Source organism: Phacochoerus africanus, chromosome 8, assembly GCF_016906955.1.
Source record: "Phacochoerus africanus isolate WHEZ1 chromosome 8, ROS_Pafr_v1, whole genome shotgun sequence".
Classification (NCBI taxonomy): Eukaryota; Metazoa; Chordata; class Mammalia; order Artiodactyla; family Suidae; genus Phacochoerus; species Phacochoerus africanus.
Genome location: NC_062551.1, coordinates 7022611 through 7043886, shown reverse-complemented (window position 1 = coordinate 7043886; position 21276 = coordinate 7022611). Strand labels below are relative to the sequence as shown.

Genomic DNA, 21276 nt, shown 5'->3' with positions numbered 1-21276 from the left:
GTCCAAATGGGGAACCACCCCAGTGCCTGTCAACACTAGAATGGATAAGGACGTTGAGGAATATTCATACAACAGAATGCTACACAGCAGTGAGAAAAAGGAAATCACGATTATACACAACGATATGGATAAATCTCAAAAACGTACTTACTGAGCAGAAGTGAGACACAAAAGAAAGTGTACAGTGTGATTCTATTTGTATCGTTTTCAAAAAGACGTCACTATAATCAGTGGTGTTAGAAGTCAGTATCCTTAGGGACCCACACATCCTGAACACATCCCCTTGGGTGATGGATCATGATTTGTTTCTTTTTCTTTGTTTGTTTGTCTTTTCTAGGGCCACTCCCACAGCATATGGAGTTCCCAGGCTAGGGGTCTAATCGGAGCTGTAGCCACCGGCCTACACCACAGCCACAGCAACGCGGGATCCGAGCCACATCTGCAACCTACACCACAGCTCATGGCAACGCCAGATCGTTAACCCACTGAGCAAGGCCAGGGACCGAACCCGCAACCTCATGGTTCCTAGTCGGATTCATTAACCACTGCACCACGATGGGAACTCCATGATTTGTTTCTTGATCTGGTGCTGGTTACATGGATGAGTTCATTGAGTAAAAATTAATTGAACTGTATCTTTTTGTGCACTTTTCTGTATACATCTTATGCCTCGATAAAAGGTTTACACATTAGTTTGAACCTTTCTCACTTACCGATTTGTATACATTGCTTTGATACTTGACATGAATGAGATACAACCTAATGGGAAGGAAAGGTCCACTCTAGCCTCAGCTGTGCGGGGAAGTGATGCTGAATGAAGGCCCAAGAATGACGGCAACCCCCAAATCTGTCAGCAGATGGCGCTGAGTTACCCAGCACTGGACTTGGACGAATATCACCTTATGCAAATTGTCCCTTAAGGCGCATAATATAATTTCAGAAATATAGAAATTTACTCACGGCAACAGAGAAATGAAACAACTTGCCATGCAAATGAACACAAGACATGGGAAGTGCAAGGCGAAATGGAGCTTTTAAAGGAGAAATCCGTTGATATTAAGCTGTTTCTGTTTGAGGTTGGATCCTATCCCAATATCTCATGTTATTTATCTAGGATGGAGGCAGAGGGTCCGGTTTGAAAATGCCCTCCTCTTAGCTTGAATAAATATTAAGCAAAAGTAGGAGTCCATACAAACATATTTTAAAAAGCATGGTGATGTTCACAGAAAATGTGACTTCCGTATACTTAAAATTCATGCCATTTTTGACAACGTAGATGGAGTGCTGAGGCTGCTAGTGCTGATAAGGAAGCATCAGAAGTGTGTCTCCCAATGGTACTAACAATGGCAGAAGAAGGTGAGTGGATAGTTCCAAGGTCTATCAAATCTTTGAAGTAGAGCAAATTGGGTTATTTGGTGGGATGATGGTGGTGTGTGTCACCAGCTATTTTCTTTTGAAAGAGGAAAACAATGCCAGTGGCTTTCACTTACGGTGAACGCCCAGAGGGATTGTGAATGTAAAGCGTGGCTTATTGCTCTTTCTCTTAGATTATGACAAACGTGCATCGCACAGAGAATTCCAAGGAGTAGTATGATAAACACCCTGGAACTTACCATCCGGAGCAGACAACTATTTGCATTTTGTCCCATGTGCTCCAGTTTTTAACTATGTTTGTTTATCACTGGAATGTCCTTGTGTAACTAAAGATCTTAGCAAGGCTACAGCCAGTCAATTTTGACTTTTGCCAAATGCAAGTTGTTTAAAATTCAGGGACTGAAAGATCGGGTAACTCAGCATTTCTTGTCAAATCAACAAAATGGTAGCAAAGGGGAAGAAACCCACAGAACAGTGCCATGGGTACTGGTATCCCTTAAACTTTTTTTTTCCCGACAGAGCATCTTCATATATAATTTCTCATTTTACTCTGTGCAACAGTTAAGACTGCCATCAATATAAATGTGACAGGGAAGGAAGCCGAAACTCAGGGATTGTTTCTGGTTTTATATCTGTGACTAGAACCCCAGCCCCTGTACCATTTAATTTGGTGGCGTGGGACAATGCCTGAGGCCCCAGAGGATGCTGACTTTGAGACCCGAACTCACTGGCTCAGGCTTGGGCTGTGGACAGGGCTGGTCCTCTCTTTGTCCCAGCCTACCAAGGGCTTCCAGAAATGCCAGGTACCTCCGGGGCTGGATTCAGAACTTCTAGCCCCCACAGAGTAGAACCGGAGATGTTTTGGGATTAGGAGAGGGACTTATAGGCCTCCTTGATTTCCCTGGGGATCCATGTTGAACTGGGCCAGAACCTAAGGAGGATCTAGAACTGTCTGGGGCACCCCTCCAGCTGGGGTCACCCAGCAGGGCAGAATGGAGCTTGCCACAGGCCCAAGGAGGACTTTGAAATGTTACACATGTATTCAGCTGCCTTCAGGTTGGGGCGGTCATGTTCCCTGGAGGATGCAGGGCACAGTGCCCTTGGGCCCCCGAAGCTGTGTGCTGTGCTCTCCACTGGGGCCTGAGAATCTGAGCTTTGATTCCGGGCCAGCCTAGCTTTCCTGGCTCTGCCATTCCAGGTGGCCCTGGCTTGCCTGGCTGAGCGGCCATTCACTAGCTGCATGGCTCAGACAGTGCTCTGGACTTGTCTAAGCCTCAACAGCTCTGTGAAACAAGGTGATCATTATCTAGCTTGGCACCATCCAACAGAAACTGTGTGAACCATACGTGCCATTGTAAACTTTCTAATGGTCACATTGTAAAACGTGAGAAGGAACAGGTGAAATTAATTTTAATAATTTATTTCCTTTAGCTCAGTAGATCCAAAATACTCTCCTTTCAATGTATAGTCAATATCAAAACACCACTTAGCGAGATATTTTACATTCTTTGGTGGGGAGGGGCTAAGTCTCAGCATCCCATGTGCGTTTCCATTTACAGCACATCTCAGTGGAGAACAGCTATATTCCAAGGGCCTAGAAGCTCATATGGTGAGTGACTATTATACTGGACAGCAGAGCTCTGGCTCGAGGGGTTGTTGTGAGGATTAAGTGAGATCATGTGTGAGCGTGGCTTGGCTGGACGATTATTAATATGGCTTCTATTATTTTCATTATCCTTTCCAACAAAAAATACTCCTACACCAAGGTGAATGTCTTCACCCTGTTACTGATATCTTGGATGGTGACTCAAGGAAGATTCTACCAAAAGGACCCAGCTCTCCCATAACGATTCAAGTGACTTTCTTTACTGAGAAAACCTGTGAGCACCAGTTCCTCCCATTCCGGTACGTATGGCCCTTTGTCCTGTGGCTCTGCCATTCCTTCCATCAATAGGTGGACACTACTTCTCTACCTGTTCAGTTTGAGCTTGGCCACAGACCTTGCTTTGGCCAGTGGGACATTAGAAAATGTGATACAAGTCATGATTTAAGAGCGCTTGCGGAGTTCCCGTCGTGGCGCAGTGGTTAACGAATCCGACTAGGAACCATGAGGTTGCGGGTTCAGTCCCTGCCCTTGCTCAGTGGGTTAACGATCCGGCGTTGCCGTGAGCTGTGGTGTAGATTGCAGACGTGGCTTGGATCTTGCGTTGCTGTGGCTCTGGCGTAGGCCGGTGGCTGCAGCTCCGATTAGACCCCTAGCCTGGGAACCTCCATATGCCGCGGGAGCAGCCCAAGAAATAGCAAATAGACCAAAAAAAAAAAGAGCGCTTGCCCATTGGGCCTTGCTCTCGCTTGCTGCTGGAAATTTCTGCCTACATGCACATGAGCCTAGGCTAGCCTCTTGGGTGATGAGTGACACATGCCACTAGCCGACATCCAGATAACTGCCAGACATATGAATGAGGCCGTCCTAGACCATCCAGTTGAGCTAGTCCAGACAAGAAAAGGCACCGAGCTGATCCAAAGAACCATGAGAAATAATAACTATTATTGTAAGTCACTAAGTTCGGGGATGAAAACTTATGCATCAAAAGCTGACTGATACATCCTGACTCAAGGCTCAGAGATTCCTCTTACCTGGGAGGATAGTAGGGGTCAAAAGTGTGGCCATCTCCCATATTGATGATACAGGACAGGTTTCCGATGTAAGGAGAGAGGAGCCATGTCAGGGAGACGGTGACATTGTCAAAGGTGAAACTCTCATTGGACACCGTTAGATGCAGGCCTGCCGATCAAAACGCAGAATACCATTGGCCATCGCAAAGCAAGACTGCATGTTTAAAACCTACTCTCTTCTATTTACTTGCCCTTTATTTTTAGTGGGATTTTTTTTAATTTTTAAAATTTTATTTTTACTTTTTAAAGTTCTTTTCAATTTATTTTTCATTCTTAGGTAGTACATGACCAAGATATAGAAATTAAAATGTACAAGGTACAGAAATTGAAATGTACAAAAGGGTCTACAGTGAAAAGAAAGCCCTCCCCCACTGCCACTCCCTCTGTCCCCCAGTTCCGCTCCCCAGACGAAACCATTGTTACCAGTCTTTTGGGTCACCTTCCAGAGATACCTACACACAAAAGCGTATATATATTTACACAAATATAAATATATACAAATGGTGTTCTGTTCACTATTTGGCACCTTCCATTTTTTTTTTTGTTACGTAGTATATCTTATAAATTGTTCCTTATGAATTCAGCCTTGTACCTTTTAATAGCTGCATATTGTACCCTAATTTATTTAACCAGGATCCACGGATTGTCTAAACTCCCTATTTTTTTTTCTTTTGTTGTTGTTGTTATTGTTGTTGTTGTTGCTATTTCTTGGGCCGCTCCCGCGGCATATGGAGTTCCCAGGCTAGGGGTTGAATCGGAGCTGTGGCCACCGGCCTACGCCAGAGCCACAGCAACGCGGGATCCGAGCCGCGTCTGCAACCTACACCACAGCTCCTTCTCTGACTCAGCTCACGGCAATGCCGGATCGTTAACCCACTGAGCAAGGGCAGGGGCCGAACCTGCAACCTCATGGTTCCTAGTCAGATTCGTTAACCACTGCACCAAGACGGGAACTCCTAAACTCCCTATTTTATAGGGAGTTCACGCTTGGTGCATCCGGTTAAGCATCTGGCATTGCCATGGCTGTGGCATAGGTTCCAGCTACAGCTCAGATTCAGTCTCTGGCCCAGGAATGTCCATATACTGTGAATGCCACCAAAAACAAAAAAGTATTTCATAATGTTTAAACAGAAAGCAAAGCACCTTTTGGACAATCTCCTCAGCTAGGGGCTGATGGATTATTATTAGCCATTTCGTGCACAGCAGGTTTTATAAAACCATGAGCTTTGAAAGTTAGCCTGTTGGATGGGGAGAGGGGTAGAATTGTGGGGGTTCCTCCAGCCCTCAGCTAGTTTGTGAAGCACACTCTTTTGGTTTCTGACACAAATGAGAAGAGAAAAGCTCTAAGAAGCCAAATGCTGAAGAAAAGATTTTCTTGCGATGGTCATAAAGCCATGGCGGTCCTGACTGGTCCTGATCCACAGCCATCTGAGGAAACTCAGGATGCTGGCAGGCCTTTGTGGACACAGAGGCTGGGGAGTGAGTCAGGACCAATCAGGTGACTGCTGGATAAAGTCCTTCCCTTCCCAAATCGGAGACTGATGGTGATCATAGGGAACAGGACATTTGAAATCAACACTGGGACGGAAGATCTGGTCCACATGGTGGCCAGACTTAACTCCCCCAGTGCCCTAAGCTACGCAGCTGTCTGATGACAAACACTGGCTGATCTCCAAAGGGCACCCTTTGTCCATAAGCAAAACCACCAAACAGAAAGTGCTGCCAAACCACATGGCCTCAGTTCCCAGAAAATAGAACGAGGCACTCCGATTGTTCTTCTTCCACCCACGTATAGTCCGCATACTTCACCACCCTCCCGACCTGTGCCCCCTCCTCTGTGCAGCCCTCCCGCTCCTGCACCCACAGGCCCTACTGTCCTGCATGGCCCCCGGGGACCCTGACCTTCCCTGACTCAGCTTTTCCCTTTAGAGCTCACTGCACCAGTGCTCGCGCCCTCAGCAGAATTTGCTGACCGATTAATCGGTTGGACAGGGGCATAATGTGGTGTCACAGCCTGAGGGAAATTGGCACTCAGACACTGTTAGTTGGAATGAAATTGACACAGCCACTTTGGAGGGTAATTTGGCCATATCTATTAACATTTAACATGCGTGTGACCCAGCATTTCCCCTCCGAGGGCTGGCTCCTCTAAAAATAATGCCAGGTGCATGTTGTGATGTATGCGCAAGAGAGAACTGCAGAGGGAGGCACCATTGCGAAAAATCAGAAGCAACCCAGAGGTGCATCAGGAGGGGAACTGGCAAAATGAATTTTGAGACAGTGGATACTGTGATCATTAAAAGAATAAGTTAGTGATGGGAGAGATGTCAGGATATATTATTAAGAGAAAAAAAAATGAGTTGTAGACTAACATATTTAACTTGTTCATATTTTTATAGAAATACACGTCTATACATACCTACACAGCCATGTCTAAAAAAACACTTTAAAAAGCAGGAAAGAATTTATTCTAAATGTTAATAGTAGTCTTTTTTTTTTTTGTCTTTTTGTCTTTTTTTGTTGTCGTTGTTGTTGCTATTTCTTGGGCCGCTCCCACGGCATATGGAGGGTCCCAGGCCAGGGGTTGAATCGGAGCTGCAGCCACCGGCCTACGCCAGAGCCACAGCAACGCGGGATCCGAGCCGCGTCTGCAACCTACACCACAGCTCACGGCAACGCCGGATCGTTAACCCACTGAGCAAGGGCAGGGACCGAACCTGCAACCTCATGGTTCCTAGTCGGTCGGATTCGTTAACCACTGCGCCACGACGGGAACTCCTTTTTTTTTTTTTTTTGGTCTTTTTAGGGCTGCACCTGAGGCATATGGAAGTTCCCAGGCAAGGGGTCAGATCAGAGCTGTAGCTGCTGGCCCACACCGCAGCCATAGCAACACCAGATCCTTAACCCACTGAGCAAGGCCAGGGATTTAACCCACGTCCTCATGGATACTAGTTGTGTTCGTTAACTACTGAGTCATGACAGGAACTCCAATAAGTAGTTTTGTTTTTTGTTTTTGTCTTTTTTGCCTTTTCTAGGGCCACTTCTGTGGCATATGGAGGTTCCCAGGCTAGGGGTCTAATTGGAGCTGTAGCTGCCGGCCTACACCACAGCCACAGCAACGCCAGATCCAAGCTGCGTCTGCAATTTACACCACAGCTCATGGCAATCCCGGATCCTTAACCCACTGAGCAAGGCCAGGGATTGAACCCACAACCTCATGGTTCCTAGTTGGATTCGTTAACCACTGAGCCATGATGGGAACTCCCAATAAGTAGTAATTCTTTATGAGGGATAGGATTGAGAATTTTGAAGGTAGGGGTTCTTCCTTTTTGATTTATAAAACTCTCTCTCTCTTTTTTTTTTTTTTTGTCTTTTTAGGGTCACACTCAGGGCATATGTAGGTTCCCAGGCTAGGGGTCAAATCAGAGCTGCAGCTGCTGGCCTACACCACAGCCGCAGCAGCTCAGGATCTGAGCTGCGTCTGTGACCTACACCACAGCCCATGGCACCACCAGATTCTTAACCCACTGAGTGAGGCCAGGGATCAAACCTGCATCCTCTTGGATTCTAGTCGGGTTCGTTACCACTGAGCCATGATGAGAACTCCCTATAAAACTCTGATAAATTGTCATAATTTGGGTTATTTTTATGGTTTTCAAGATTTGCATTCTAAAATGATAGTCTAGGGGAAGGGCAGTGGTTGAGAGGGTGTGGGATGTGGGATTCCTTCCAATCAAGTAATTTTGGTTTCATCTGTTATTAAGTCACCCCATGAAATTTAATTTAAGGGGATCCCGAGGTTAAATTTTTTTTTTTTTAACTTCTAGCTTGATGTCTCATTTTAGCAACTGGACCTCAATGGTTTTACCCTGAGGCTAAGCTGGGAGTCAGGGGAGGGGTGTTAGGCTTGAGGGCAACAGTCTGGGCTGAGAAGCTCTCTTAGCACAGCAGACCTGCCCCGTGGATGGCTGCTCCCTCTGCACCGAGGGGCGCTGTATGTGCATGAAGATAAGCAGGGGATTCCCACAGCCAGGCAAGTTGGGGACTCACCTTCCTGGCACTGGTGCTGCACCCACAGGTAGCTGCCCCGGCCGGGACACAAGTCTCCAAAGTAGGTCCCGTCTGCTGCCACCTGGCAGGCCTGCAGCCCCTGGCACTGGCCTGGGAGGCACCCACATCCCAGCGGAAGCAGAAACAATGGAAAAGACATAAAGGGATAGGTTCAGACAGAGATGAATGCCCTTGAATTCACTCCCCCCCACCCCAACCAGTACCTGCTGGCACCTCCTGAAGACAAGGCCTAGCACCTGTGCTGGGGGGGAAAGAAGCAGGATTCCTGCCCTCGAGTAGCTCAGGGTCCAGCACAGTGGTTCTCAAACTCTAGAATGCTCCAGAAGCCCTGGGGGTCTTGTGAAGACACAGATTCAGTACATTTAGAAGGAAGCTTGAAAATTTGCTTTTCCAACAGGCCTCCAGGTGATGTCAGTTCTACTGGCCCACGGGCCCCATCTTGAGAGCCAGTGGTCCAGGGGCATCAGGTCAGATGGCCTAAAGTAGAAACCTACATCCTGAGAACTGGCAAAGAGGAGACAGGATTATGAATCCTGTGTCTTCCAGGGGCACCAGGTGCCCTCAGGAGGGAGGGGTGTGGAAAGCCCAGACCAGAAACTTCAGGGTCATACCAGCACCTCTCTCTCTGCCCATGTAGCCATGAGAGATGCCTACAGAGAGGCCTGGAGAGGGGACAGGCGCGTGCTGTGGCCCTGGCTCCTCGTTGGCTGTGCCCTGCTCCTCCTCACCTCCCTGGTTCTCTTTCACCTCTTCGAAATCCACGTTTGTTCCAGAGTTTGGCATATTTAAGTGTTCTTTTCTTGTCTGATAGCCTAGCCAGGCAAGCCCCAGCCCATCCTCACTTGCTCTCTTGGCCGATGACTCCATGATCTACATCTCATTCGGCTCTCCCTTGAGTTCCTTCCTATACGTCCAGACACATAGCGTCTCCACTTGGATGTCACAGGGTACCCCAGGCCCCTTTCAACCTGAAAGGAGGTCTTAATCTCTGACTTGGTCTCAAGCGTGTGCCCCCAAAAGGTATATCAAAGGCCTACCCCCTCGTACCTATGAATGTGACTTTAGCTGGAAGTAAGATCTTTGCAAACGCAGTCAGGTTAAGACAAGGTTACCAGGGTGAGCCCTTCATCCCACAGGGCTGGTGTCCTTTGGACAGAGACGGGGTGTGTGAAGTTGGAAGCAGAGACTGGATCTATCAGCATCTGTGGCCCAGCCTTGCCCACAAATAGCAGAAGCTACGAGGCAAGGAAGGGCACCCCTCTGCAGCTTTCAGAGGTGGCGAGGTCCAGCTGACACTTTGATTTTGAGCTCAGCCTCCAGACTGCAAGAGAATATGTTTCTTTTGTTTTAAGCCACCCAGTTTGTGGTACTTGGTTAAGACAGCCTTAGGACACAAATACCATCTCCCTCTTCCCCTTTCCTCACGCTGCTTCTCCGCCGGCTCTCCTCTCAGGGCCAGGTCACCCTGGACTCCCACTGTTGACAGGTCCCACCAGTGCCTCCTTCTGTCTCTGGAGTCAGTCCATCTCTTCACCTGCATTGCCCTGGTCTGCGCCTCCAGCCTCTCTCACCTGGGTTTCTGGCATCAGCTTCCCTTGTCTTCCGGCCCCAGCATCAGTCTCGACTCACAGCAGCCTGGGGGTGTCTTCAAAATACACCTGGCCATGTCCCTCCCCTGCTCAAAACCCTCCAGGGCTTCCCCACCCCCAGGGATGTAGTCTGGGTTCCTCGGATGCTTGTGACCCACCTCTACCTGTGCTGGAGCCATGCTGAGCACGCTGCAGTCCCCTTCACCTGCCACGCCCTTTCTCCCCCATGGGACTTGTGTGGGCACTTCCATCTCCCCAGAACACCCTCCCCATTCACCCAACTGTCCTTTTCCTGCATAACTCTGGCCAGACCTTCATGTCCCAGCTTAGATCTCACCTCCTCTGGCCAGTTGGCCAGTCCTTCCACCATTGGCCTGCGGATCTACCCTCACCCCACTGGGTTTCCAGATTGTAGGGAGCTGCATTTTCCAAATTCCCCTGCGCACTGGCTTCCAAGTAAGCCTGGCCACTGACAGGTGCTGGTGGAAGATTGGAGGCAGTATATTAGCCCCTGAGGGCTGCCGTAACAAATTACCCAACAATCAGAGGTATAAAAGAGCACACATTTATTATCTCACAGTTCTGGAGGTCAGGGGTCTGGGTAGGCTCTGCTGGGCTCTGCTCAGGGGTCACAGGGCTGGAATCATGGTGTCGGCAAGACTGAGTTTTCTCTCTGGAGGCTCTGGGGAGGAATCTACTTGCAGTCTCATTCTTGCTGTTGGCTGAATTCAGTTCCCTGGGGCTCTTGAACTGAGGTCCCATTTCTTTTCTCACTGACAGCTAGGACCCTCTAAGCTCCTAGGCCTCTCTGCAGTCCTTCCCTGTGGCCCCCTGTATCTCAGAGCCAGCAAGGACCTATCAGGTCTCACACTTGAACCATCTACCCGAGTGCTCTTCCACTTCCAGCCAGAGAAAGTTCTTTGCTTTGCGGGGGTCACGTGACTAGATTGTGCCAGGATAATCTCCGTATTTTAAGATGAGCAACTATAATGACATCTGCAAAGATCTCTGTGCCATGTAACCTAACATATTCACGGGCAGGTGTTCTTATCATACCCTCACTTCCAGGGATGAGGATGGGAATTTTGGGGTTCCTAATTCTGCCTGCCACCCTCTCTTTCACTGCAGCTCTTCGGTAGCTCCAGCTCCCTCTGGCCAGGCCCTCCCTCTGTGTCCTTGCTCCCACAGGGCACCTCCATCATCCTTCCAGCACCTTCTGGATGGCCCTGACTTCTGGTTTTGGTAAGACATCCCCTGCAGTTGTCTCTCCTGCCCTTCACATGGTAGTGGCTTCTGCTGCTGCCAGTTTGCATTTGCATTGTCATCCCCTGTTGGGCTTCTTGGCACTTCTCTGACTTGTGCCATCCATTCCCTGCATTTAATTCCCTCTGTTGAAAGTCCTAGTGGGATTTCTGTTTCCCGGTTTGCTACACCCCTCAATATGCGTTCTGTACTCTGCTATGTGCATCCACAGCACAAGGCTACAATCTCCAAGAGAGAGGTAATCTTTGTTCTGCTTTGGTATTTTTTTTTTTTTTTTTTGGTCTACTGCTCCTTCTCCAGCACACAGAATAGTACCTGATACATAGCAGGTACAAAATGAGTTTTGCTTGAGTAAGTAAGCAGCGCCTTTGTTCCCTTTGTATAACACTGTTAGGTGATTGCCATATTTGTATCTGTCCCCTCATTAGACTGTGACCTCTTTGAAGAACTAGATTGTGTTTGATTCATCCTCGCATCTGAAGAGCCAAGATAGTGCATGGCTCAGTGCTGGTGCTCAGTGTGTGCTGGCAAATTCATCAGATGGGTGAGTGATTGTGGTACAGAAAGACCCCCTGGGGCTCCGCCCAGATCTTCTCTCCAACCTTCCCCAAAGGATGCAGGGCTCCCCTCCAGTGTGCTCTCTGGATGTGGCTACAAGGTGCGGAAACTTGCACCTGGGCCTTTGAGGAAGACGGCCGCTGAGCTCCATCAGTGCCTCTGTGAGGGGGGCACAGCCATCAGCCCGTCCTGCCTGGGCCTTTCTTCCTTGGTGGGGCCACAGCCTCAGGAAGGCTGGGGCAATAAAGCCAGTCGGAGTGAGCCACCTAGCTGATTTCCTCCCTCCACGTCTGCTCTAAGGGGAGCAGGGACAATGTGGGGTGGACGTGGGGGGAGAGGAACGAGCTGTTTCCAAGAGAAAATCCTTGTCACCAGACAGACCTGGCTCAGCGTCAGATTTAATCTGCTTTAGAACAAGGCCCTAGAGAAACTCTCCCACATGAAGGGGAGCTACTGTTTGGGGGCAGGGGGCAGTCAGGGGTTTGTTTCGGGATTATTCACAATAGCCAGCATTAGTAACAATCCACACATCTCTCAACAGAAGGAGAGACAAACTAGGGTGTGGTTATACCATAGATGAAACAAACTGGTACCTGTATCAAGGCGGATGATATATAATGTAACGTACTCATTTCTGTAAGCAGGGAATTTTAATCAAGTAAGGCATAAGGTTAAGATTTGACACAGATGTGTAGTGGGTCCATGGGAGTACACTGAAATATTTTTTATTCCTGTTTTATACGTTTAAAGTATTTTAAAACGTTAAAAATTTAAATTAAAAAAAGAAATCAATGTTTCTTGCACCCGGTTGGGGTGGGGAGCAAAACGCCCACCTGCCCCATCAAGTGGGTTTGATGGCAGGTGAAGGGGGAGCCACGGCCCCCTTGCTCCCCTACTTGGTGCTGTGGGCAGAGACTGGCTGGTTTTCCTATATGACGGAGATCCAAGGTCAGATGGTCCAATCCTTCCAAACCCCTTTGCTGGGCACAGGACACTGGGAGGTGCACTTGCACCCAGAGCTACAGAGCCCTTGGGTCCTACCTGCCACTTCATCCTTGACGCTGACCCAGCTGCATGCCTCCTCCAGGTATGAGGGGTGCCCGGCGTCCTTAGTGCAATAATGGGGAGTCTGGCGGCCATAGAAAGCATCCTGGATCTGGATGACATCCCCCGAGCCGCAGTGCATGGTCGCATTGAGGCCCTCACAGGCCAGGGTCTGACCGACACCTGTGGCAAAGGTAAGGCAACGCCTTAGGAGGCCTCATGGTCATGGGTGGGCAGGTGCCTGGGTGATGGGAAGTGGAGGGGTCTCGGGGGTCAGAAGCATGAGGTGCAGGGTCACAGTGGGAGCTGACTCAGCAGAGGTGAGAAATATAGTGTGGTGGGCAGGAGCATGGCTCAGGAGCCAGACTGCCACGCTCTGACCCCTTGGCCTTCTGCCAGTTACGTGGGGGAGTCAGTGGGGCACCTCATCACGTTGTAGGAAGGGTTAAATGAATCTGCACTTGTAGATTAAGGGCTGTAAAATTGGCAACTGTTATTGTGCCTTTTTCAAGTACCTTCCTTGAGCCTTATTTGAAAACAATGTCTGGCACATAGTAGATGCTAAACAAGCATTTGTTGAATGAATGAGTGATTTTATGAGTCTTCATACCAGTCCTATTGTATTGTTATCCTCCCCACTGGTAACATCGGGCTCTGCGGGGTCCCTGGGCTGAGACCCCACCCCAGCCTAGCTCCTGGCACATGGTCCACTTTCAGTAAAGATTTGTTGAACAAGAGTGACCTGGCTCAGGTATGCACAGCAGAAAGTGGGAAATAGTGGCTTTAAACTCAGGCCCATCTGGCTGGTGTGAGCGCCACAGGGCAGGGGTTGAGACCAAAACCTATGCTCATTTCCTATGGTTGCTGTCACAAAGGACCACAACCTTCGTGGCTTAAACAACACAAATCTATCTTCTTACAGTTATGGTCGAAAGTTCCAAATGGGTCCTATTAGGCAGGGTTGGTTCCTTCTGGAGAAGAAAAATCTATTCCCAGGCCTTTTCCAGCTTTTAGAGGCTCCCACATTCTTTGCATTGTGGCCCCTTCCTCTGCCTTCAACGCCAGCAGCACAGCATCTCCCAGTCTCTCTCTCTCATCTTTAAGCCTCATCTCTGTTACTTCCCAGCTGCCTGGCCTTGGGTAAGGAACTTCCCCTTTCTGAGCCTCACCTTTTCTTAGCTTTACAATGGGCCTGCAATAGAATCAGGAAGTGCTTCTATTGTGTGATAAGTCAGTGCATGCAGGACTGCGAGCTCAGCACCTGGGAGTCCTGCTTGATATACATTAGCTCTTCCTAGTGTCACACTAGTGCCAGAGGCTGCAGGGCCCTAGGGGCTGCTGGTGCTGGGACAGGCTGCACTGGGGTGGGGAAAGGAGTAGTGGGGGACGGGTTGGTAAGAAGCAAGGGAAGATTCATAACCCACAGGTCCCCTAAGCTTCTGAGTTTGCAGAATCAGCCAGGCCAGGAGAGTTAAAGACAAGCCCGGGGAAGGAGAGTGGGGGCCCCTGTAAGTGTCCAAACCCAGAAAAGGGCCTGGGAGCCAAAGTCTCCAGGGAGAGGCTTAGAGCCAGGGATGGGGCTGGGCCCAGGAAGTCCAGAAGCTTGAGGGGCAGGGGATCCTGGGGTAGTTCAGCTCCAAGACCAGGCCCCACATGGTGGCCAGGACCATGGGTCACTCCTGTGAGGACCCATAAACTTAGTCTCAGGAAGGGGTTCCCAGGGCCCTCAAAGGAGGTCAACCATGGGCAGCAGCTGCAAAGGGCAGAAGAGCAAAGCACGGGGTAATTCAGGAGCTGGGATGGGATATGGGCATGAGGGGCTCAAAGCCAGGCTGGCCAGGGAGCAGGAGTCAAGGGGGAGTGAGACCACCTCTCCCTTCATGGGAAGACTGGAGAGGGAGCGGAGAGAGGGCCGAGCACTTCCCTCCAATGCGGGTCAAGAGGGGGAAAGACAGAGGAGACAGGGGAGACTAGTGGGGAGGTACGTGGACAGGGAAGAGTGAGATGGGGGCTGGAGAGACAAAGAGCATCTCACAGAGACCGTGGGCATTTAGAGGGATAGAGATACTGAGAGAGATGGAGGAAGAGACCCAGAGAGACAGAGTCAAAGAGAGACAGAAAGAGGGAGATTCCACGGCCGAGGCCCGCTCACCAAACTCGCAGATGAAGGCGAACTCCTGTGTGCAGTTGTCCGAGGCCACCCACCCGAAGGAAGTGTCTCTCCCCATGTAGCCGCAGAGCTTGGGAGCAGAAGCATCCTGCCCTTGGTGCCAGTGGCTGTAGCTCACGTTTGAGGTGTCCAGCCAGATCACGGGCCCTGGGATGGGAACATGACCACCAGGACTTGGAGGTGTCCTCCTGATCCTGGTGAGCACAGGGCTCGCCCAGCCCCCCTCCTCGTGTGCAGTGGGTGTGCAGTCCGTGCGCACAGGCTGGAGGCCTCTTGTTCCTGAGCCAGCGAAGGGGTGTTGCCTAGCCATTATCCTCCAACAGAAGACCTCCACCTGCAGTCCCGGGTGCAGCCCCAGAGCCTTACAAGGCGGTTCAGTTACATAAACGAGACACTTCCGGCAGTGTCCAACCAGAGTCTGAAACAAGAGCACGGAAGTATGCCCCGGTGGTAAAGATGCTCCCGAGAGAAGCAGGGGCCCTTGGCAGTTCTATTTGCGGCACTGAGTTAAAATGGAAGCAGTGTTCATCACTTCAGTACTCTTTATAGCCTTGAATACACTGATGCGACTCTTGAAGAGGTGTGTGTGTGTGTGTGTGTGTGTGTGTGTGTGTGATACACAGGTATTTCAAGGACACCAGAGATCTAGAAGACACTGAATATCAACTATTTGCTGTGGAGTTCCCATTGTGGCTCAGCAGGTTAAGAACCTGCCTAGTATCCACAAGGATGTGAATTCGATCCCTGGCCTCACTCAGTGGGTTAAGGATCTGGTGTTGCCTTGAGCTGCAATGCAGCATAGGTCACAGATGCAGCTCAGATCTGGCATTGCTGTGGCTGTGATGAAGGCTTGCAGCTGAACCTCCATATGCCACAAGTGCATCCCTAAAAAGAAAAAAAAAATTTACTGTGAAGATTCAAAAATACATTTGTCATTTTTTTTTAAAGGAAAGGAAATCCATACATAGGGTTTAAAAATTCAAACAGTGCAAAAGGGTATAAAATGAAAACATCTTCCCTTTTCCAATCTATGGACAACTCCCACAATTGTTATGTTTCTTGCAGATTGTTCCAGAATGAATTTTGTCCATTTGTCAGCACTTGAAGTGCCTGACATCTAGTTACACAATTGCTGTTGTACTGCACACAGCCAGGACAGCCCTTGCGTCTTAAATAACATCAAACGTTGGAGGTTGGGACATGGCCTACTCAGAATTACCCTGTTTGCTGTAACACCCATGCAGTGTCCCTTGGAGATTTTTTTTCTTGGCTTTTTTTCAGGGCTGCACCCATGGCAAATGGAGGTTCCCAGGCTAGGGGTGGAATCGGAGCCATAAGTGCTGGCCTACGCCGCAGCCACAGCCAAGGCCAGAGCCAAGCCTCGTCTGCGACCTACACCACAGCTCATGGCAATGCCGGATCCTTAACCCACTGAGCGAGGCCAGGGATTGAACCTGCATCCTCATGGAGACTAGTCAGATTCAGTTCCTCTGAGCCACCATGGGAACTCCCCTTGGAGATTTTAAATAGATACACTCCTTTAAGTGCATGTGGATGAACATTTGATATACAGAAACCTGCAGTTTCTGTATCTTCAAAGCAAGAAACCATTCAATAGATGTTGCCTGAAGACACATTTCAGAATTCAAACCCTTTGGCTTGTGTTTCCTAAAATGACCTTCCCTGGCTCTTGCTTTGTTCAAGCTTTTCTGTCCATGCTGATACTTGTCTGCAGGTGCTCAGCCCAGACCAAGCTACTCATTTCTAAAACCTAGCAGCCTCTGTGGGGCAACACAAGGGGGCAGGACTCTGCATCATCCCGAGCAAGTCATGTCCTCTCTCTGGACTTGTTTTCCTCATCCATCAAGTAAGAGTAGCAGCGCCTACAGATGCCAGGAAAACAACGATGGCCAGCATACAGCTCCTTCCTTTGAAGAGCTCATCGCCTGGGGAAAGGCACCTGAAAACTTAAGTCCGGCTAAAAGTCCTAGAGGTGTGCGCGAGGTCCTCCAGGTGCAAAGAGAAGGAGTCACCTGAATGTGCTGGGTTTGGAGGGAGGACCCCTCCCTGAGGAAAGGATGAGGTGTCTAATGGGAATTGAGCTGTGCTGAGCCCTTGACCCACTTTAGTGTTTTGTTTTGTTTTGTTTTGTTTTTGTTTGTTTGTTTGTTTGTCTTTTCTAGGGCTGTTCCCGCTCCCGTGGCATATGGAGATTCTCAGGCTAGGGGTCTAATCGGAGCTGTAGCCACCGGCCTACACCAGAGCCACAGCAACACGGCATCCGAGCTGCGTCTACAACCTACACCACAATTCACAGCAATGCTGGATCCTTAAACCACTGAGCAAGGCCAGTAATCGAACCCGCAACCTCATGGTTCCTAGTCAGATTCATTAACCACTGTGCCACGATGGGAACTCCGACCCACTTTAGTTTTATAACAAGTGGGGAAAGGACATGTGGAAGCACTTCGAAAATAGCCTAGTCACTATTCCCTGGGACCCAGTTTTCTCATCTGTAACATAGGGACCACATAACAACTCATCAGTCATGAGAAGAATTCAGTGTGAAAGTGGATGTAAAGCACTCAGCACCCAGCACTATTCTAGCAAGAACTGAAGAAGTCATAGCTAGTCTTAGGCACATGCAAAGAAATGGTCATTTTGGAGTTCCCACTGTGGCACAACGGATTAAAGATCTGGCATTGTCTCTGTGGTGGCTTGGATCACTGCTGAGGCACAGGTTCAGTCCCTGGCCTGGGAAATTCCATAGGCCTTGGGTACAGCCAAAAAAAAAAAAAAAGTCATTTCAGGTGTGTCAGCTATGTGCCTGTTTCTGTGCAAGGAACTGCACAAGAATTTTTTTATTTGGTCCACAAGACAATCAAAAGGGAGCCTTACCATGAGAATTGAGACATAGTAATTTTTTCCATGGAGTTCTGGGTAAGAAGCTATGGCGAGAATCACAGCTACAAATTCCCCATAAAACAAATATCACAGCACCTACCTTGCGTGGTTGCCTTCTGAGCCAAATTCCCTGTGAGTCCGATCCACCATTCCCTGTCTTGGGAAATGTGCTTCTGCAGAAATTGCTGGGTGCTTTCATCACGAATAAAGACCAAATGGCCTCCTTGGCCCTCACACCAGCTCTGGGCACCATAGAAGGTGCGGCTGAGAGGCACAAATTCATAGCAAGCATCTCTGAAACCCACTTGGTTCTCAGAGCAGGAATTGTCATGCTCTGGCTTAGCAGTGGTGGCCCTAAACCTCAGAGCAAGCCCCACGAGGATCAAGGTCAAGGCACTCATCCTTGAACCGCCACTGGCACGTCTGGGTAGAGCTAGCTCTCAGGTCCTTCATATGCTGGTGCCTTCACAACTAACTGCCATCCATCTTTCCTTCTCTTTCTGTATCACATAATAGCAACTAACCTCTTACTTCAGAGACAAAAGATTCAGGATGAATGTGTCTGCATTTTTGCTTCTTCCAGCTCTTTGTTCATTGCCAGTTCCAAATCCAATTAATTTGCAAAATGGTCTTGTAGAGAAAGATAAAGTTGCTGTATCACTTGTCTGCCTGTCATCGAGTCAACTGTTAGCGTCTGATAAAAATTCCTTGTTATTGGTTTTGTGTTGTGACCTTTGGGGGCTAAATGTCTCATGAGACACCTTAGCTTGTGGGAAGTATGTGATAAAAGAAAAATGGCAGGAACGCTAGAGTTATGGTGTAGTGAAGAGAGCACGTTGTGCCCATACCCAAGCCCATTGTCTGGAGCGGCTGCTGTGCCCACTTGATAATCACATTCTCCCCAGCAGGGCTCCCATCCTAATGGAGATATTTTTCTACTCTCTGCCTCATCACATTACCACTCATTCCTGTTTGAGCATAAAAAATTGCCTACAAAATTCATGTGGTATCATCATGAAAACAAGCCTTTAAAACTTCAAACCTGCCCACCCTCACCCACTGCCTAATCTTCTGACAGAGGGTCCATGATCAGTGGATCAAGTTCAGACCTCTTGGCTTTGTATTCAAGTCCCTGAATGAACTCGTCTCTGACAGTGTTTCCCCACAGACCCCCAAAATGTAGGGGAGCAGCCTCTCTCACCGATTGTTGATGGAAGCATCAGTTGGAACGATCCCGGTCGAGGGCAATATGATGATAGCTCTCAAAATTTAAAAAGAACAAGCTCTATAATGGAGCAGTTTCATTTCTAGGAATTTCACCTACAGATGAATGCAGACATATGCAAAACGTCCTGTGTCTGAGGCTATTCATTGCAGAATTTTGTAAGAAAGAAAGATTAGAAACAGCCTAAACGTCCCTTAATAGAGAACTGGTTAGTCAAATGTGGTACATCCTACATACCCACTAAAAAAAGAATGTGTTTTTTGTATACAAATTTGAAAGAATCCTCAAGATTTGGGCTAGTACTGAAAGAAGAGTGTGAAACATTGTTGATGATGCAGTCCCGTTTACACGAAACCCATGTGCGTATTTATTCGTACGTGTGTAATATATCTCATAAAGGACACATGAAAGACTGGCAGTAGTGATGGCCCAGGGCGGGAGAGTGGGGACGAGGCAGGGGGAGACAGAGACAGGCGTGATATTTTTCGTCACGTTGACCACCTTTTTTGAGACTTCCATGTTGTACCACATGAGTGTATTACCTCTTCCAAGATTACAGATTCTTTTTTTTAAAAAAAAAAATCTCACAGGTCCATCATTCCCCCACAAGCTCCAAAGTCACAGCTTGGATTATAGTTATAATTATATCCTATCATAATTCATTGGTGGTGACCTTCCTTTGTGTCTCTGTGCATTTGTCTGTGCTATTCCTTCTGCCACGAGCCCCCTTCTCCCTGGTCCTTCCGTGATCATCCTTGAGCTGATCTGTGATCTGTTCCAAGATACTTCCTTAATGAACCTTGTAGAACTTGCCTCATATAATATGCCTCTCTCCTCTGAGTTTCTTTTTTTAAATAAAAGGTTGATTAAGATATAATTCATAGAGTTCCCGTCATGGCTCAGTGGAAACAAATTTGACTGGCATCCATGAGGGCACAAGTTCGATTCCTGGCCTCACTCAGTGGGTTAAGGATCCAGTGTTGCCATGAGTTGTGGTGTAGGTCATAGTCGTGGTTCGGATCTGGCATTTGTGTGGCTGTGGTGTATCCCAGTGGCTACAGCTCCCATTTGACCCCTAGCCTGGGAACCTCCATATGCTGTGGGTATGGCCCTAAAAAGACTATATACATATATATTCACACACCATACAATTCACCCATTTAAAATATACATCCACAGGAGTTCCTGTCATGGCTCAGTGGTTAACAAATCCAACTAGGAACCATGAGGTTGTGGGTTCTATCCCTGGCCTCGCTCAGTGAGTTAAGGATCTGGCGTTGCCGTGAGCTGTGGTGTAGGTCACAGACATGGCTCGGATCCCGCATTGCTGTGGCTGTGGCGTAGGCTGACGGCTGCAGCTCCAATTAGACCCCTAACCTGGGAACCTTCATATGCCTCGGGTGTGGTCTTAGAAAAAACAAAATAACCCCCCCTCCAAGAAATATATATATGTATCTATCTCCACAGTTTTTGGTATATTCACAAGGTTGTACAACCATCAGCACAATCAATGTTAGCCCATTTTTCCTTCATTCCCCCACCAAAGAAACCTGCACTCACTAGCATTCTCACCCCATTCCACACACCCCCTCACCCCTCCCCTCAGACAAGGACTAATGTACTTCCTGTCTCTAGGGATGTGCCTGTCCTGGAAGTTTCACGTAAATGGAATCATACGCTCTGTGACCTTTTGTGGTTGGCTTCTTCGACGATCATACAGTGTCTTCGTGTTTCATCCATCTCACAGTAGGTATTAATGCTCCCCCGCCCGTTTTTTCTGGTACACAGTTAAAGTTTATAGGATAAAAGTTCAGTGAAGGGCTTTTTAAAATGAATACATCCCCAACTGAGCTCTTTGTTGGCCTTCCTGAGTAACGTGTGACATTCGTGATACCTTTCAAATTAATTAAATACGCCACCACCACTGTGGTACTTTAGTGGGGGGAACATTGTTTTAACTAATCTGGGTAACTTCTTCTTTAGGAAAATACCAATGTAGGCCATTTGGGCTGCACCAGAGGAGACACCGAGGGCCTGGTTTATTCTATTATGACAAATCACAGCACTGCTGAGATGGTTGGCATGAGAAGTTAGTCATTTGAGGTTGGAGAAGGGAGCCATCGAACATGGTGAGGCTCTGGAACCTTCCAAAAAGGGGTCAGATAAACATTTCTCGTAGTAGGTTGGCCAGTCTTTGAGAACACCGTTGTCTCTGTGTGGTTTTAAGCGGTTAACTTTCTCTGACCTAAGGTACCAGTTTTTGGGTTTTGCTCCCACCTTCCCCCCCCCCCCATCCCCTGGCAACCATTACCTCTCCCTCTATGGATTTACCTGTTCTGGACATTTTATATAAATGGAATCATATGTATACTCTTGTGACAAGTACATTTTCAGGGTTCATC

The 21276-nt window shown here is 48.4% G+C and overlaps 2 protein-coding genes across 2 annotated transcripts in view; one reads left to right on the top strand and one right to left on the bottom strand.

Annotated features, from left to right (window-relative positions):
- LOC125132463 (polycystic kidney disease protein 1-like 2) overlaps window positions 1–18050 on the bottom strand; it is a 102703-nt gene extending 84653 nt beyond the window's left edge. Inside the window, exons 1-5 of the mRNA XM_047789733.1 lie at window positions 17750–18050; window positions 14728–14892; window positions 12573–12758; window positions 8101–8211; window positions 4012–4159 (exon numbers count right to left, since the gene is read on the bottom strand). Of these exons, the coding sequence (XP_047645689.1) occupies window positions 4012–4159; window positions 8101–8211; window positions 12573–12758; window positions 14728–14892; window positions 17750–18050 (911 nt within the window). The remainder of the gene's footprint in view (window positions 1–4011; window positions 4160–8100; window positions 8212–12572; window positions 12759–14727; window positions 14893–17749) is intronic.
- The window catches only part of BCO1 (beta-carotene oxygenase 1), a 102604-nt gene that overhangs the window by 32657 nt on the left and 48671 nt on the right, over window positions 1–21276 (top strand). Inside the window, exons 12-14 of the mRNA XM_047793258.1 lie at window positions 1277–1356; window positions 3141–3279; window positions 20510–20620. Coding sequence (XP_047649214.1) covers window positions 20512–20620 — 109 coding nt within the window. The 5' untranslated portion in view covers window positions 1277–1356; window positions 3141–3279; window positions 20510–20511. The remainder of the gene's footprint in view (window positions 1–1276; window positions 1357–3140; window positions 3280–20509; window positions 20621–21276) is intronic.